Source organism: Misgurnus anguillicaudatus, chromosome 21, assembly GCF_027580225.2.
Source record: "Misgurnus anguillicaudatus chromosome 21, ASM2758022v2, whole genome shotgun sequence".
In the NCBI taxonomy this organism is placed as follows: Eukaryota; Metazoa; Chordata; class Actinopteri; order Cypriniformes; family Cobitidae; genus Misgurnus; species Misgurnus anguillicaudatus.
The window spans coordinates 3,745,738-3,764,938 of record NC_073357.2 but is presented as its reverse complement, the minus strand read 5'-3'; the positions used below and the strand labels follow the sequence as shown (position 1 = coordinate 3,764,938).

Here is a 19,201-nt window from a genome sequence, read left to right as displayed (position 1 = left end):
TGCTTCACTGCTGATTCTTGCCATACTTCCGTTGCCTAAACGCGCGCGCATACGCTGCCACGTCATCATTGTGTACAAACAGTAAAAGGGTCTATAGCAGTGGTTCTCAAATTAGGGGATTTTCCTCAAACCAGTTAAGAACAAACCACGTCCATTACATTTAAACCCCACCCCGCAGCCATGACTCACGTGTCTACCTCAATTTCATTTTTCAACTCTGTTACAAAGACACCTGAGAAGTTTAGAAATCACATCATGACCGTTTGATGGATGCATAAGCAAGTCGATTGTTTCAATATCATTTTATTATCAGAAGTAAAGTGCTGCTTCAAGTTGAACACATCTAAAGTCTTTTGATTTGAAGGCTTAGACTGCGGAGTAATGAGTCATATTGTTTGCAGGGCTAAATAATGAAGAATAACCTAAAAAGAGTATTTTTAATGTTTTTATTGTGTTTGCAGATTTTTGTTCTGTACAGTATATAGTTTTCTCGGCCTTAAGTTCTTCTTTTGTTTGTGTGTTTGTGGTTTATAGCTGATATGTGCATGGTTTTATTCCTTTTAATGCACACGTTTTTCTTTTGTAAGTTGTAAATTGCTTGTGCAACAATTCTTTTTGTGTACACACTTTGTGTATCCTTTTGGTATTTTGGGTATTATACTAAAATTAGTTTGTTTCAACATGGTATGGCTAATCAGTGCTGCGATGTAGTTGACCGATGAAATTGAGGCAGAAACTTCAAACTTTCCTGTTGTTGTTGTTGTTGAACTTCTGTTTACATTATCTAAATGGTTAGATTATTTTATGTTTAGATGTTGTTGGACCTCACTGTTTAAATAAAACCACAATATCATTATCTATTATTGAGATAATATCCCAGAAAGAAAATGCCTGATGTGTTAGCGTGAGTTATTATACTGAATAACCTCCATTTTACACAAACTACAGTATGTTATGAGTCTGCATGTTTATTTATAAAGAATCAATTACATGGATTATAAATTCACATCTGACTATAAACATTGATTATTTGTCATTAGTCAACTATAAACTGAACTATAAAGTCAAAACTGAAGAATAGATGATCAGTCAATCAATGTATTTGTGTGTATATGATATAAAGAGTGAAATCTATATAAGAATAATGTTATGATTTAAGCTGAAGCAATATCAATGAGTCAGTTGTTGAAATTAATATTTAAATAAAATCTTGAGATTTATTTTTAAACTATCCAACAAACTAACACGAAAGTAAGAGCAGAGGAAAACTTGTGTTAAAACTCATTTATGGAGACTTATAAAACACTATTTTAGACATAATAGTCTAGAATTTAATAATTTGTATTTAAAAACAAATATTGAATGATAACTGTTTTTTTACTCTGCATTATCATTAGAAAAAACAGGAAATTCATCTTAATTTTCTCATATCAGTAGTTCTCAGCTTTCATTTATAATTTTATATTCTGGATGTAAATTCATTTGTTGTAATGAACAGGTGAGATGATCAGAGGAGCTGAATTTTTACCTTTATCATTATTACATGGGCAAAAGTAAGGAAAGAGTTTCTCAGTGAAAGTTTGATCAGTGAAAGAGTAGATATGAGACCTGGACTCTACATCATAAAAACAAACCAAACCCTCCTCATAATCCACAAACACCCCGACCTTCTGTGGTTTCACTTTCAGACACAGAGAGACAGGAGGATCATCACAGGCCAAATATTCATTCTCATTCCACAGACACACAGTCCAGAATCCATTCTCAGGAGTCTCTATGATCTTTCCCTTTCTGTTAATAGATTCTCTGGCCACTCCTAAATCCCATTCAGTTTTGTCCTTCACCTGAACCTCAAAATAAAATCTCCCTGAGGTGAATCCCTCTTTTCCCAGGACACAGGGATAACAATCAAATCTCTCTGGATTATCTGTGAGTTTATGAATGTCTCCATGTTTCACTTGTTTTCTATCTTCAGACAGGATGAGATATCGATTTGCTGTATCAGGATCCAGAGTCACATCCACTGAGAGAGAGATGAGAGAATATGAATGACAATATAAAGCTGTTGATGTGTTTATAATAGTAGAGATGAGTTTGTGTATGTAAAGTATTATTGTTAGTGAATGTGAGAGAAGAGTGTAGATCACACATTGTAACTGCATACTGCTGCATCTTCATCAACACTGTCAAGACAAATCACAATAAAACATCAGCAAGAGTTTACAGAAGAAACACTGACAGATAACAAGAATCAGTAACTATATTTCTGTAACAGATGATATGCGAGTTATTATCAGCATATAGTCTTGTAGAAGATGGTGGTTAAAACACACTTTTTTGTCTAGTTTGTGTACTTATCCTTTAAAAGTGGTCATACTGTGGAGGAGAGCGGGGTCTAAAGTAACAAAGTGATTTTCTCAGTGCTCTGAATACATTTGCATTTCAAGCTATGACAGCACATTCAGCAGGTAACCCTTGATAGGGCTGCTAAATATCTCATGATTTTGTCATCTTTTACTGCTGTCATGATTTACGATGAGGAGAACACAGATACAGATGTTTTCACACAAAACTGTGTTCAAACTGTTGAAAAAAGGTTTTATTCTCAACAATTCAAGTTTGTACTGTCAGGTTGCTTTTGAAACATTTGACGAAACAAAAATGTACAATGAAAATGTAATTTCATTATTTTTTGCAAAGATAAATGACAAAATAAATTTGCAGTTACATATTAATGAGGTCATAGTCATGTAAATGTACTAAAAACAAGTGTAATACAAAAATAATTTATTGTTATTATAGTACAATATTTTTTGTGTTTTTTTTTTATCAGATATACGTGACTTTGACCTTGTTAATATGTAACTGCAAACATATTTTGTGTGCAAAACATGCAATTTATGTTCAAAGTGAAATTATACTGAAGTCGTTCTACATTTCTACAAAACAATGTCTCTGTCTAAAACATTATCTTTGAAAATTATGTTTTATTCTAAAATATTGTACTTTTGCCCACACTCTCCCCTACATACAGATTCTGTTTTGTCTGGGTTTTTTTGTCATTTCTTTAAAACTTTATGCACATTTCTGGAGGACATAGTAGAATGAGGAAAATATAAAAAAGATGGTTGGGAAGAAAAATAAATTCATATTTTGTGTTCTCTTAAAGAATCAACAGTTTACTGTTTTAGAGTTCACAAACTTAATAAATAATCTAAATTATCACTGATCTTGATGAACTAATATTTACCAGTTTGAGTGAGTTTTTCATTGAGAGTCTCCTGTAGTTGAGTCAGAGCTCTCCTCAGAGTCTCCACACTTATACTGATCTTCTTATTGATCTCAGACCAGTTCTTCATGTCTGGAGCTCCGTACAGGGATGATGAGTCAATCTACAAGAGAAGAGAGTGTGAGAGAGAGAGAGAGAGAGAGAGACTTGACTTTTAGGTCTTTCAGTAATTCAGTAAAAACTAGGGCTGTCAAAAGATTAATCGCATCCCAAATAAAAGTTTGTGTTTACATAACATATGTGTGTGTAGTGTGTATAATTATTATTTATATATAAAAACACAGACAGTCATGTATATATTTAAGAAAAATTGGTTATATTTATATATAAAATATTTATGTTTCTATATAACAGAAATTATATACATTTATATACAGTATATAAATGCAAATATTTCTTAAATATATACATGAATGTGTGTGTATTTATATATACATAATATTTATACACAGTAAACACACAGTAAACACAGTTTGTGCATAAACTTTTAAACTTGACAGGCAAATTAGTTCCGTGGTAAAATCAAGCTTTTTTCAACTTAGACTTCTTAGGAAGGTCAAACCCTATCTGCCACATAGCCAACTGGAAAAAGTTGTGCATGCTCTGATTACAAATCGTCTAGACTATTGCAATTCATTATACTAGGGTCTTGATCAGGGCTCGATCCGCCGTTTACAATTAGTCCAAAATGCAGCGGCACGTCTTTTGACAGGTAAAAAGCGAAATGAACACATAACCCCTATATTGTCGACTCTACATTGGTTGCCTGTTGTTTTTAGAATCCATTTTAAGATTTTATTGTTTGTTTATAAATCTTTAAACGGATTGGCACCATTATATTTATCTGACATGCTTACTTTGCATACTCCAAGTAGGACTCTGAGGTCTACTGGCCAGCTGTCTTTAGACTGTCCAAGGTCCAGACGAAAAACAAGAGGAGACAGAGCTTTCTCAATAGCAGGTCCAACACTTTGGAATTCGCTCCCTCCTTATATTAGAGCAGCTACCTCTGTGGAATGTTTTAAATCATTGTTAAAAACCCACTTGTTTGCATTGGCTTTCGAATCATGACTGAGCAGTGACATTTTATTTTATTCTTTGGTGTTTTAATATTGTTGGAATATTTGTATCTTGTGCTTTTACTGTATTTTATACTTGTACAGCACTTTGGGGCAGTGGTGTCTGCTTGTAAATGTGCTTTAGAAATAAACTTTGAGTTTGACTTTGACTTTGACATATGTTATGTAAACACAGACTTTTATTTTGGATGCGATTAATCGCGATTAATCTTTTGACAGCCCTAGTAAAAACACAAAAGACCTATACTGCCCTCCAAAGGCTAAGTGCAGTAACTACGCAAAGTTTTTTACACCAACCAGTCAAACATGTTACTGCAATTTTGGCACACACTTTTCTGTAGAATGGGACAAAATTGAACCAGGAGACTTTGTCACGAGACACAACAGATCTCACAAAGCCTTTTCAACCCTTAACTCAATTTTGACCAAATGCGTAGTTACTGCGCTTTGGCTTTGTAGGGCAGTATATTTCTTCAAGATTAAAAAATTTCAAAAATACAGTTTTCACATAAATATATACATAATGAATACAAAAAAGAAAAAATAAATAAATAAATCTCCCCACACATGATAAAATAATTGACATCATTAATGAGGCTATAATAAGCATATTTCATCATTAATCTTTTCTTAATGAAACTTCTTAACATCATGACAGCATCCACTTTGTTTTCCTTGAACACCAGATTGCCAACTCAGCTGTACCATACAAGTAATTTAATAAAACCACTTTAGATTTATATTTTACTGAGTATTTAGGACCAAAAAATCATCGACTGAATCCGAAACCGCATACTGTTATACTATATAGTAGGCAAAAAGCAGTAGGCGAACAAATAGTATGTCCGAAACCTCAGTATACGTAAAAGGGTAGGCAAAAATTACCGGGATTTTGGACTATTTCTCGCGAGATTCAGAGGCACGTGTTCTTAAGTATCGTACGAAACCGCCTACTTGCTAGAAATGTAGAAGGGGAAACAGTATATGAACAGAGTAGTATGTCCAAATCCTTAGTATTCATAAAATAAGTAGGCGAGAAATCCCCGGATGCCCTACTGAGTTCGCCCAGATTTGGAAGCAGATTTGCAGATTTGTGTTGCGATGACAGTAAATATGTGATAGTTTGTTAGAAAATACATTTGAATAAAGTTTTGTTTCATATGGTATTCACTTCTATACGTTTTCATTTATTGTGATAGTTTTATTCTTTCATTTTTTTATTCATGTTTCCAGTTGTTTTAAATAAATAAAAGAGCATCATTGCTTCACTAAAGTGTAATCACTTGTTATCTGACAATACACATTAAATTACAGTCTGCTTGTTTTACTTATTTTTGTCCACTACAAAATTATGTGTAATAATATACTCTCGCTGTATTGGTGATGTCGTCCTCCTGTCGGTTCTTGTGGTTCCGCATGAACCCTAACAAGGCTACTATGTCATAGGTGACATGATAACATCAACATGGCGGATGCTGTCCATACTAACGCAAATGTACGTACTGACTTAGCGCTTGTTATGTAAGTACTCAGTGAAATTGAGTACTTACTTAGTAAATATGCGATTTTGGATTCAGCCATCATCTTTACAACTGTCTACAGTTATTTCTGACAAATCATCCATATCTTCACTTTGCCCATCATGCATCTCATTTTCCTGTTCTGCATCACAATATTTTCAGAAGAGATTTGCCTTAGCTCATTAATAGTGTCTGCGGTGTATTTTTCGTCACAATCAACAGGGTAATTTCTGTCTTTGTGCCGACAGCGGTGTAATAGGCACAAACATTTCATTAATCCATATTCCGCTTTCAATCAAGTTTTTCACCTGATTTCCAATTTTCCACAAAAAAAAAAACGACTACTGCCTTGTTCATTCTTGAAGCCGAACTAATGTTCTCATGGCCAAATTTAGCTCCTACAGCAAGGAGAACATCCTCAATAGAAGTATTTGCCTCTGGTATACACCTGAAACCATTCCAGAGGATAAGAAGCGACGTTCCCCTGCGGGGGTACTTTAGGCGTCATATTGCCTCACACCACGCAATATAAGAGTGAAACTTTCCCTAATAACAAAAATTGTTAAAAAAGAAATAATAAAAATAAAAAACAGACGTTAAAAGAACCCTTGAAAAAAACAAGCAGGGCTCTCCCACACGTGTCTCTCATTCACTCCCAGCATCCACTCAGAGAGAGAGAGAGAGAGAGAGAGAGAAATTGACCTGTATGAGATGAAGATGATCTTCACTGTGTGTGATCTTCTCCAGTTCACTGTCTCTCCACTTCAGCTCACTGATCTCCTGCTCCAGATCTTTAATGAGATCTTCATCCTGTTTCTCTTCCTCATTCATCGTCTCCAGCAGCTCAGTCCGACATCTCTCAATGGATCTGATCATGTCACTGAAGAGCTCAACACTCGCTGCTTTCTCCTGCTCTCTGCTTCTCTGAGAAATCAGTTTTTCATTACAATTCATCACCTTTATTTATAAGACAAATCAAAACATTATCATCCATCAAATATTTCACATCTTCAACTCACTTTTCTGAGTTCTGCTGAGTGTTTGATGTCTTGAATCTTCTTGATTCTCTTCTGGATCATCTGCTGAATGTCTGTCTGTGTCTTCATCAGTTGAGTCTATAGACAGACACATTTGATCATCTTCTGACAAAAGATCATGTTGTTTGAATATGTATAACAGATGAATAAAGCATGTATTAATGTTGTTATGAACTCGTACCTTCTTCTCTTTACTCTCCTCCTCTAGAGAAACAGTGTTGTGATTCTTGTGATCTCCATCAGTACAAAACACACAAACACATGTCTGATCATCTCTACAGAAGAGCTCCAGAGGTCTCTCATGTTTCTCACATATATAGTCCTTTATATTCTCCACGGGATCCAGGAGTTTGTGTTTCTTTAAATTAATTTTCTCATGAAGTTCCAGATGAGTTTCACAGTAAGATGCCTGACATGTTAGGCAGGACTTCAGGGCTTTCAGTTTTCTTTCATCACAGACGTCACAGAGGACTTCAGATCTTCTCAGACTGAACTTTTCTTTAAAGATCAGTGTGACCTCTCTAAGTGTTGTGTTGATCTTGAGCTCTGGTCTTTTACTGAATGTTTCTTTACAGTATGGACAGCTGTAGATCTGACTGTTGTCCCAGCACTGTTTCAGACAGATCCTGCAGAAGTTGTGTCCACATGAAGTGCTGACTGGATCACTGAACACATCCAGACAAATACAACACTGAAGCTCTTCAGACAACGCTGAAAAACACAGAGAAAAATCAGCAACATTTATCACTTACAGAATTTTATGCTACTGATCATAAGACAATGATAAGATATAAATAATGTGCTTTGGGTTGTTTGCTTACATGCATGTTCAGTCATACTCTGTCTTCTGGTCCGTCTTGGTTTTGGTGATGTTGGTGAAGATTCTGCCATTGTTCGTCTTCCCTTTAAAGCTTTTTAGGAAACAATCACAACACAAATCACATTTTACAGCGTTTCAGTTTTTCATTCTGTCTTCAGTTCACATACTGTACTTCCTGGTATTGTAAATCCACATATTGTAAACCCTACTGAATCAGAACACTAACATTAGAAACTTGTTCAGAGAAATTTCTCATATATTTCCATACTGTTACCTGTGAATTAGTCTCAGATGTGTTCATGTACGACTTTAAAAGTCTCAAATATCTTCTTTCTTGAAGAGATAAAGAGTTTAAAAGCTTGCAGATTGTTGATTGTCAGTTTAGTTTCACTTTCACTGAAAGCTGTCACACCTGTGCTGATGTCATAGCTCCTCCCTCTTATAGACGGTTTCAGCAGTAACAACATAAACAAGGGGCAGTCGTGGTCCGCACGTAACTTTCGGTAAACTCTGCTAAGAATAAATAACAACAAAGTACTTTAAACGTAGTTTATTTATATAACAAGCAAAAAACAATACATAGATTACCTATGAAACCAAAACATTTGTTATTTTCGACGATTTGTTCAAGAGATCAGTTTAGCAACTAGTCAGACCATTAAAAAAACGGAACTGGAAGTAAAGTTCAGATCCAGACGTGTATCACGTGGATCCAATGAAACCGTCTATATACAGAGCTGATATGTATGATGTGTGTTTGGTGTGTATTTATATACAGCTTCATTGTAGGTTATATAAAATGTTTATATTTATAGATTGATCAATTTATTCCCCAGGTTAAAGAGGCATCAGATTCATATGTGTCAAAGTCATTTCTTGTGTTTTTCTGCCCTGTGCTCTTATTTTGAAGTTATGTCTTTGCCATCCATGTCTGTAGTTCTTTGTAGTTCTTTTGTTCATTGGTCCTCATGTTGAATGTTTCTCAGGTGTGTCTTGTTATCTTGTTCACCCATGTGTATATATTGACCTTGTGTTTCAGTTGTCTTTTGTCAGTCATTATGGATTCTATGGTTTGGATTTATGTTTGTTTCCGTTTTATGTCCACACCTGTTACAATATGGGTGCACACAAAATCAGATTAAAAATGAGATCTAGACTTGAAATAAGATAAAGTGCATGAAGCTGTAAAGAGCCACCCATCGGCCCAACAAAGGTATTTAATGGTGTGGGCGAAGGTAGTGATGGGGAAATGAAGCCTCGAATGAAGCACCGATACTTCCCTTACTGTTTCAAACCATGATTCGAAGCCTCAAAGAGGGTGTTGAAAACAGTGCCATCTTTTGGTTAATAAAACATATAGTAGTCGCTTCTAAAAGAAGCTCCGTCTGTGATTAGACCAAAGGCACAGGACCGCAGGCCGAGTAGAGTAGGCAATCACAGCATTGATGATATAGCGCTACAGTATTTCACACGACTCTGAGAGCGATATTGCTTTTATTCAACAGTTCGATGGCACACGTTTGAAAAAGAAAACTAGAAAACAACAACAGAGTGATTTTAAAAGCCTTTTTTTAATAACAGGAAGTTACTTGCAGTGGCAATCGGTGACTTCTTTTTAGATGCAAAGCTCGTCACAACATTTAGGCATCGTGTGTGTTGTTCCTCATTTCAAAATCGACGCGTCATGTGAACAATGTGCATCATGCGTCATGTCAAATCAAGTGCCCGCTGCACACACGTCTAAAGGGTTTATGATAAAAGTGACGCTGGCATTTGCCAGACTTCTTAAGCCCTATTCGGACGGGATTAGTTTTACAGGGGTAGATGGCTTAATGTAATTTTACCACAGGACGTCTGTAATATTGATGGTCAATTCGAACGGGATTAAAAATCTCAGTAAAACATTAAGAAGTGGGAGGGGTAACTCGATTGCGCTGCGCATCACCTCTTGTTGTCACGTGCACATTACCTTGCTTCTTGATATCAGATGTGCAACAACATGAAACTGGCAAGGAAAACACATAACACTGTGTTTAATTTCAGTTTGGGGAGAACATCAGTTTCAGAAACAGTTCCGTGCCTCTACGAAGTAAATTTCACTTTTTTTTTTAAAGTTTGTGTCGTGTTATTCAGGAACTGACTTGCCACTGACTTGTTTTTCCTCCTAGAAGGCAAGTAAATGCTTCTTTAAGCGCTTTTATATCTAAAAGACACCCGCAAATTTAAAGGAAATGACGCGATTTGCGTATATATTTACAGCTGGTCTATTCGCACTGGATTAGTATTACCTGAGGTAATTTCTCCAGACCTTTTTGTAGAAGGTAAAAGTCGCAGTAATCTTTACTGACATTGTCCGTAATGATTACTGACATGGAGCATTCGGACAGGACTAAAATCACTGAGAAGCTCTGATAAAACTTGCTTTAGCCCACCTTCCTATGTAAAAATAATCCCGTCCGAATAGTACTTTAGTTAAAGTTAATCCTCTACTTGATGACACCAGGCTTTATATGCTCATCTGTTGCTATCTATTTGCTTTATTCTTAGGATAAAAATTAATATTCTTTTGGCACTTAAAACATTAACTTTTTTTCATTTAAGATACATTTTGCAATTAAAGTTTTATATGGCCCAACTCATTTAAGAATAGTAAACTTAATTGTTTTTAATGCTTAAGTTGAAGCCTCCATGATAATAAAAAGTTCTGTGATTTCACTGGGTCAGTGCATTTTTCCTATATTAGTTTGCAGCAAAAAGTGTGTACATGTGTTGTGAGCAATACCTTTAAACAAACTCTAATTTTGTGGCTGCTTCAACTTTAAATTCAATATTAAATGCATAAAATCTGGCATGGGAGGTGAATGTGGTATTACAACATGGCCCTCTATAGACAGCATTAACTTATTTGCCGACAAAACAGTGTCTCCTGCAATAATCAAACATAAAACAATGATTCAGTCATTTCTGTTAAAACTTTCATTTATTGTCCTGTGGGAAACTGAAAAGTGTGCTAATGTCATCTTTTGAATGGCACTTTATATGGAAAACAGCACTTCAACAGGAGGCCTGCTTTTATTCGCTTTGCCCACTATGCCAAGACAAATTTTATTTCATTAAAGCTTTACCAACCACAATGAGCATTGGATTAATAAAAACTGCCAAGACAAGAGAAAAAGCCACTTTTTTACTTATATCCATAATGCTGGGGGTGGATCTGCATTTATGTCCTCTCACTGCTTTACATATGTTATTGTCATTGATTAATTTGCTCAATATATCCAATATTTCATTCCCTTTATATTCAAAAGATGCTGCTGTGGGTATTCCTGTGGGTGCCAACTAATACATCCATAACTGTCAAGTCTTGCACATCTGGAAGCTGAAAGCTGATCATCAGTACATCCCTCCGAGCATCTGGGCTTTATCAGACATGAGAGTGTATTGCCTCTATTGATATACTAAACTATTGTCTTGAGTTGATTTAGTAAACTGAAGTAGCCAGAACCAGCTATATCTCCATCCTCAGTTTAGTCTAAAAAACTTTCAGAATATTCCTCAATTGTAGCTATGGCTGATACTGTGCAGTCTTTGCGTGTTGGGTTTAAACAGTGTTCTCTTACAGAATCAGCTATGACTTTTATCATGTCTCTCACGGTCTCTTACCATCAAGAGCTCTTTTGAGAGTGGGCCTCATTTTGCTCCATGGCACCTGAAACGTGTCCACCATCTGCTGTTATCAGTAAGAAATGATCTTTGAATGGGGTCAGGCAAAATACTGGAGCAGCCAGCAGTTTGGAGTCAAGTGCAGAGGTGGCTGATTGTGAATGTCTTGAATCTGCATAGAAATTAATACAGGTAGAGACACAAACACACACATGTTACATTTTCATCTAAAGCAACTGAACGAGAAAAAATGCAGGTATACTAAATTTCTTACCACATTTGAAGGAATGGAGAAGTTTTCTGCACTGGACAGATGTGAGCAGATGTTTAATATCATTTTCTTTTATAAACCGTAGATCATCTGGCCCATCCACACCTATGTTAATCATTAACCATTCATAAACAACCACTTCCAGTTTCTCTCTGTCTAGCTGTGGTAGCAAACTCCGTATCACACTATCAATAAACTCCATTATAGTCAATGGATAGTAATCTGTAAGACTGTCCACGTTCACATGTAATTTTGTTCAACTAAAGCAGTCATGTCTCTTTAATCATTTTTCAGTGTGCCTTTATATGTGACAGAAGCTGTTTCAAGAGTGTCCTCATGACAAAAGCCTCTGAAACTGAAAGCGCTCTGAATGCCAATCTGTTATACATTATCATTAAACTTTGTTGTTTCCCATATTTAAAGCATTGGAGGAAATAAACTTCCAGTTTTTAAACATGCTTGTAACTGATGTCTTTTAGCAAAAGTTCTGTTTTTAAAGATATGCAGTTTTCTCACACACTGCTTGAAATATCTGTGCTTGCTTTCAAAGCGCAGTGTCCATGTAAGGGATAATGTAGAGGCAGCCGGTAGTTATTGGGAAATAAGCCCCGACAGTGTGATCAGGACCCGACGCGAAGCGGAGGGTCTTGTATCACACTGAAGGGGCTTATTTCCCAATAACTACCGGCTGCCTCTACATTATCCCGCTTATTACACGGCTACTTGCCACATAAGAAAAAAAACTGGACATGAATATGAATTTTAAACATTTTATTGGCATATTTGTTTTAAATTAACATTTTTATCCTTCCGCGAAACTTTGCACAGATGCATAAAATGCTCGTAATACCTTATTAAGATCCTCTGCTTCATACTTGTCTGTCTCCATTTTTTCTCTTTTAGCCAGTCTTTGAGAAGTTTTAATGCCCATTCTGTATTTTTTTGTGTGATGGCTTCGTAGCTGTCATGCTCTATTTTGTCAAGTTCAGTCTCAGTAAGCTGTCTGTGTCTTGTCGTGGTTGTCGAGTGTTTGTCACAAGATGGCGCCAAACAGACAGTAATCTTTATTGATCTTTATTGGCGCGGAGCGATTTTACTCGTGCAAGTAGTACCGGCTATGCGTTATTATTTTTGAGCGGTTATTATTTGAAAAGAACGAACCTGCAAATGTCTCAACTGACCAATCAGAATCAAGCATTCCAGAGAGCCGTGTAATAAAAATGAATAAGAGGACCAAACTAAAGGATGAGCTGAGAGAAGTGGACATGCTAATGGCAGTGGTTCTCCTGGAAATAAAGTGCTTCTTAGTTGAAGGAAATCCTCAATGAGAATCTTAAGATATGAAATTTGATTGAGGTGATTGAGTGAACATATCAGATCAATAACCTCCCTCAGTTTAAGACACAATACCTAAACGTCATCTTCAACTGAAGTTTTCATCCTGTCTCCAATCATTACAGGTAGGTGACATAAGAGGCACCAGTTTTGAGCAGCATGTCCTCCCAGCTTTTCTCCAGCTGGTCTTTCCTCGCATTGTTTGTTGCTTGCATCTCTGCCAATGTATTGAAAGTTTGATATTTTTCTGTTTAGCTGGCAATAAGTAAATTCTATCTCAGTTGTCATCAAATAGTTAATGTAGAGAAAGATCAGCAGAAAAAAAATTCTCAAACAGGTCATGGCCCAAACACGACCTGGCTGGTAACATGATAATACTTCAGCTGATTGAAAACTGAGTCAAACTTTATCCTATCGGTTATTTTCTCATGTAATGATGCTTGTGCCACACACTTTTAATATGTTTATATAACAGGATCTGATTTTGTGGGTGATCGCTTAAAAGAATTCCTGTCTATGAAGCAGAAATATTTGCTTTTACATTTTTCAGTAAAGCCTCCAATGCTGTGTGTCCCTAGATTGTCCCCAGTTATAGTGATCAAAGTCTCCTTCACAATGTTTCCATAGAGACCATCAATTCCTCTTTCCTCAATTTCTTTTAACTCACTCACTGCAGCAGAAAACATCTTCTCCTGACCAAAACAAGTGATGTCCTCCTCGCTACACAACACTGACTACTGTAACTACATTTGATCAGTTGAAGATCTGTTGTGTGGCACAATCTCTGTCAATGTCATATACACAACTAAAATCTTATGTTTCTTCTTCTCAGATCCAACAGGATTAGCAACCTCAAATGAGTCTTGATATAAATAAATATAGATAAATCTGGGTTGGCTTAACATCACTAAATGCTTTCTGTGTCTTCTTCTTAGGAGGTCATTTATGAGAGATTTTCAATGAGTTCCTTAATATATTAATATAATATATATGCTTATAAGCACCACATCATCACTAATCACTTACAAAGTAATTTATTTCAGGCAACAAACAATTCAAATTATTGAAAATAAATGGATCCACAGAAACACAACAATCACATGTTGACCACAAGATGTCATTAGTGTGCACCGTGTTAAAAGCTTCAAATGAAGAACCCCCATTTTAGGCTGAGGGGCTGGATATTTTTTAAAACCTTAGTGTGCTAATAATGTGTTAATATTAACTAAACAAACTAATTAATTAGCAAGAAAACTAGAGAAACACACAGCTCAGTGAAAACTAAACTTCATAATTCACACCCATACTGGACATTCTATAAACAAACATTTACATTTGTAAAAACTTTAGGTTGAAAAGCCTTAATTTAAATTCCTTTGCATGAAACCTTAACAGAATTATACCTTAATAATGCCAAAATCATTCAGAAACCGTTCACTTTTCTTTGTTATATATTTGTAATGAGAATGATCTTTAGAAAATGAAATTGTGAGATAGGGGCAGTGGCTCAACCAAAAAGGGCACTAAGGGGGGTGCTATATGGTTTTAATAAAATATTATAACGATGATGTGTTATATTACTAGCATCAACTAAGACAAGTGATTATAATGAGAAATACAATAATATAGCTGCAAGCAGCAATACCGGGGTCAAGCCAAAACCAGTAGATGGCTCAATGACAAAATTGTGCATGCAACATCAGGTCATGATTATGTTACATCTAGCTAGTTTTATGACTATACACTTTAGTTTAGTGAGAAACAGTTGTATGACCATAGGGCTGGCTTGATATCAAAGGTTTTGTTCAATTATAAGGCCATCTAGTGGTGCAAGCATACAATTTTTTTGTGTAGCCTCAGAATGTGCTCATGCATCAGCGTATCAAATCTGGTGAAAAAATATATTTTCGTTACGAAATTACAACCATTTATGTGTTAAAAACACAAAATTTGAAGGAAATTTTTCGTTTTTTGCAATTTTCGGCCATTTCTGATGAAAATTTTAATATAACGCCAATAGAACTTTTGTTCAGAAGGTAAGGTTAGTTTCTTCCTATGGTGTTTTTGAGTCGATCGGAATAATGCTCGCGGAGATATTCGCGCATGTTTTTTAAGCGCTATTTTGATGCACAGGGCTAACCGTAAGACGAATCCTGGCATATATGGTATCGTTGGACTCGGCAACTATTCAAAACTCCAAGGAAAGAAGTCCCGTGAAAATACGTCATTCACAGCCAAAGTTATAGGCCTATAATACATTTGTCTTGCCACTAGGTGGCGCTGCAACGAAACTGTGCATGCACCCTCAGTTCTTGACTGGCATATCATGTACCAAGTTTTGTGTCAATAGGTCTAAGTTTGGCAAAGATACAGCCTAAAATCTGTTTTTTTGCGCTCTACGTAAAATTTGTTGACGTGCCATACGACAACGGATTGGTTTATCAAAATTCTTTTAATAACTTTTTGCCGTGAGGGTCTCTAGATGCTACATACCAATTTTCGTGGCAATCGGGTACAAACTCTACGACGAGTTCGCAAAAGTAGGTTTTACGAATAATTCAAAATGGCGGAAACATTTTCATGACGGAAAATGACGTCATAGGGTCTAATCGAATCGGCTTGAGCCAAGGAATCAGAGGAAACAAGAATTTCGTTTCTAGGACGTACGGATCAGAAGTTATAAGCAAAAACGTAAGTGCAACTTTGGACTGATGGTGGCGCTAGCGGGTTTGAGATAGAGACTCCAAAATTGCTATGGATATTATTTGGACTGTCCTCTGTCAGTGTGCCAAATTTCATAACTTTCCTACGTATGGTTCTATGGGCTGCCATAGACCGCAAGGTGACAGGAAGAATAATAAAGAATAATGAAGAAGAAAACTAACAGATACAATAGGGGTCTTCGCCCATTCTGGGCTTGACCCCTAAAAATGGAGCTTTGAATCCATGTTGGCAATGTTGAACTGCCTTTAGCAGTCTCCCTTTCCTCTCTCTGTTGTTATTTTGTGAAGGCATTGGAGTTTTTTTTATTTTTGTATAAACAGCAAATTTAGTTTATATTAGATCGGGAACATTAATTCAATTAGACGAGCATTGTAATTCTAAAAATGTGGATGTCGTGTTGTTGCTTGCTTGCTAAGTTTTTAGCACTTTAAAACACAGGCAGCTAGTAGTGCACATACTGCAACATATGAGAAGCAAATGTAAGCTCACAACATAACGAAATAAAGTTTCATGTGAAAAACTATTAAAGGGATAGTTCAACCGAAAATGAATATTCTCTCATCATTTACTCTCATGTTGTTACAAACCTAAATGTATTTGTTCTGATGAATACAAAGGAAGATATTTTGAGAAATGTTTGTAACCAAACCATTCGTGGACCCAATTCACTTCCATAGTATTTTTTATTCCTACTATGGAAGTAAATGGGGTCCACAAACGGTTTGTGGTTTATGGATAAACCATAGTTGTTTATTTTCTTAATTTTGCAAAAAGCACAACATTCTGTTTTTATTGGGGGTGAACACAAATGATTTGTGTGTGTGTGTGCGTGCGTTTTTGTGTGTGTGTGTATAAACATAATTTTTTGTCATTAGTCAACTACAAACTGATGGCATTGGCAACACTGATGAAAAGTCGTGCTTTACATATAGTTCTGAAATTTTGTTTAGTATTTTATATTCTGAATGAAAATTCATTTATTGTAATGAACAGGCGAGATGATCAGAGGAGCTGCATTTTTACCTTTAGCATTAAGACCTGGGCAAAACAATGGAAAGAGTTTCTCAGTGAAAGTTTGATCAGTGAAAGAGTAGATATGAGACCTGGACTCTACATCATAAAAACAAACCAAACCCTCCTCATAATCCACAAACACCCCGACCTTCTGTGGTTTCACTTTCACACACAGAGAGACAGGAGGACCAGCACAGGCCCAATATTCATTCTCATTCATCAGAGCCACAGTCCAGAATCCATTCTGAGGAGACAGTGTGATCTCTCCCTTTCTGTTAATAGATTCTCTGACCACTCCTAAATCCCAGTTAGTTTTGTCCTTCACCTGAACCTCAAAATAAAATCTCCCTGAGGTGAATCCCTCTTTTCCCAGAACATTGACACAATAAGCAAATCTCTCTGGATTATCTGGGAGTTCATGTTTAATGTCTCCATGTTTCACTTGTTTTCTATCTTCAGACAGGATGAGTTCTGGATGAGCTGTATCAGGATCCAGAGTCACATCCACTGAGAGAGAGATGAGAGAATATGAATGACAATATAAAGATGTTGATGTGTTTATAATAGTAGAGATGAGTTTGTGTATGTAAAGTATTATTGTTAGTGAATGTGAGAGAAGAGTGTAGATCACACATTGTACCTGCATACTGCTGCATCTTCATCATCACTGTCAACACAAATCACAATAAAACATCAGCAAGAGTTTACAGAATAAACTTAAATCCACCGACAGATAACAAGAATCAGTAACTATATTTCTATAGCAGGTGATATGTGGGTTATTAGCAGCAGTTTCATTTTTGTGGCTATACTGTACATGCAGATTGTGTTTCTTTTTTATGATTTCTCTTAAACTTCATGCATATTACACTATAGACTATAGAGCAGAGTATTTTTAAATGGTGGGGAAGCAAAATAAATGAATGTTTTTGCGATCTTTTGTGTGGTGTTTTGTATTCGCTCAAGACACTTTTGTGTTTTCAGTTTTTTGACTCTTTCCTAACTAGAAATGACAGTATTAATGGGTATTACTGGCAACTAGCTGCCAGTAACTTACTGTAGATTTTACATTTATGTTATTTACTTGCAACAGTTTGTTTAAAGTTGAATGACCATGAAACAGTTTCAGTTTTTATCTTCTACAGTAAGTTACTGGCAACCAGCTGCATAATTACAGCTAGTTTTTTACAGTGAACCACTCGGTACATTTACAGTGTTTATTTTTCAAAAATAGTTTTAAATACACTCTCAGATAAAAAGGTACAACAGTTGTCACTGGGGGAGTACCTTATAAAAAGGTCCTAATATGTAACACGTAGGGCCCTATTTTAACGATCTAAGCGCATTGTCTAAAGCACACAGTGGTGTCCGGTCTAAACGGGTGTGTCCGATTCCACTTTTGCTAATTTAACGATGGGGAAAATGGTTTATGCGCCAAGCGCACAACCTAAAAGGGTTGTTCCTATTTTCCTGATGAGTAATGGGTGTGTTTTGGGTGTAACGTGCAATAAACCAATGATAGTCTCGGCTTTCATCCCCCTTAAAAGCAAGTTGCGCCTGGCACTATGCCAAATCCCTATTTAGAAAGTGAAATTTGGACCAGTTTAAGATTAATGTTAGAAAATTGTGTTGTTTTCATATTTATTAAAATTGTTTTTTTTATTAAAACCTTTAAAAGACATTTTCTTTCAGTCATAGAAGTAAATACAGCAGGCTTTTGCTGTAAATGTACTGATATCTTACATAATCATTGTAATTCCATAAAATAATTACCAAATATGCAAGAAAAGGTTTGTACTCTAAAAATACAAACAAGAGATAAAGAATTTAGTGTGGAGAGCCAAAGCGTTTCAGCACTCAGAGCCATGGGATTTTTAAAAAGCATTACTTAAACAGTTCTCACTTCATCATATCCACAGGTACAGAGTCATCATGTACAATAAATCCGTAGAGTAGCATTTAAAAAACATTTAAAAATAGATGCAATTGTTTAAAGCAAAGCATTTACTTACTTACCAGGCTACAGGTGAAGCAGCTCTTTACGCCTTCTAACGTCTCATAATCAGTCCTCATTTATGTCCAAGAGAATCAATAATAATCTTTTACATTTTAATTCATATTTTTTTCATATTTAATTTTTTTCATATTTAAAAGCTTTTTGTGCTGCTGCGCATCCATGTGTGTGGTAAAAAAACCCGCGTTGTCGTCCCATTTAAATAACAAAAAACCTTCCTGATGTTAATTTTCTCTCCCACAATTTGCTATTTAAGTTCTCTTCCTCCCTGTGTTCCCTGCGAGTTCGTCATGTTATGTGCTTCGCCGTTTGGTTCTTGTCCAGTCTTGTTTTTGTTCATTAGTCCAGTTTTCTTTTTCTTAGTTTATTTTGTCATCTGTGCGCTCTGCTGTTTCGCTCTGTGCTGCCTGGAGTGCTCTGTGTGGTTTCTCTGTC

The 19,201-nt window shown here is 35.9% G+C and overlaps 1 protein-coding gene and 1 pseudogene across 1 annotated transcript; both read right to left on the bottom strand.

Annotated features, from left to right (window-relative positions):
* Positions 1-975: 975 nt before the first annotated feature.
* LOC141353290 (E3 ubiquitin-protein ligase TRIM39-like) lies at positions 976-8,244 on the bottom strand. The gene is made up of 8 exons (XM_073859753.1): positions 8,020-8,244; positions 7,747-7,836; positions 7,107-7,636; positions 6,908-7,003; positions 6,591-6,812; positions 3,251-3,392; positions 2,148-2,183; positions 976-2,023 (listed from the first exon to the last, which is right to left on the bottom strand). Exons 2-8 carry the CDS (start codon positions 7,814-7,816, stop codon positions 1,479-1,481), a joined length of 1,641 nt encoding a protein of 546 aa, XP_073715854.1. The 5' UTR covers positions 7,817-7,836; positions 8,020-8,244; the 3' UTR covers positions 976-1,478.
* A 7,703-nt stretch (positions 8,245-15,947) lies between these two features.
* On the bottom strand, positions 15,948-17,398 carry LOC141353310 (E3 ubiquitin-protein ligase TRIM39 pseudogene; annotated as a pseudogene).
* Between the last annotated feature and the right edge of the window lie 1,803 nt (positions 17,399-19,201).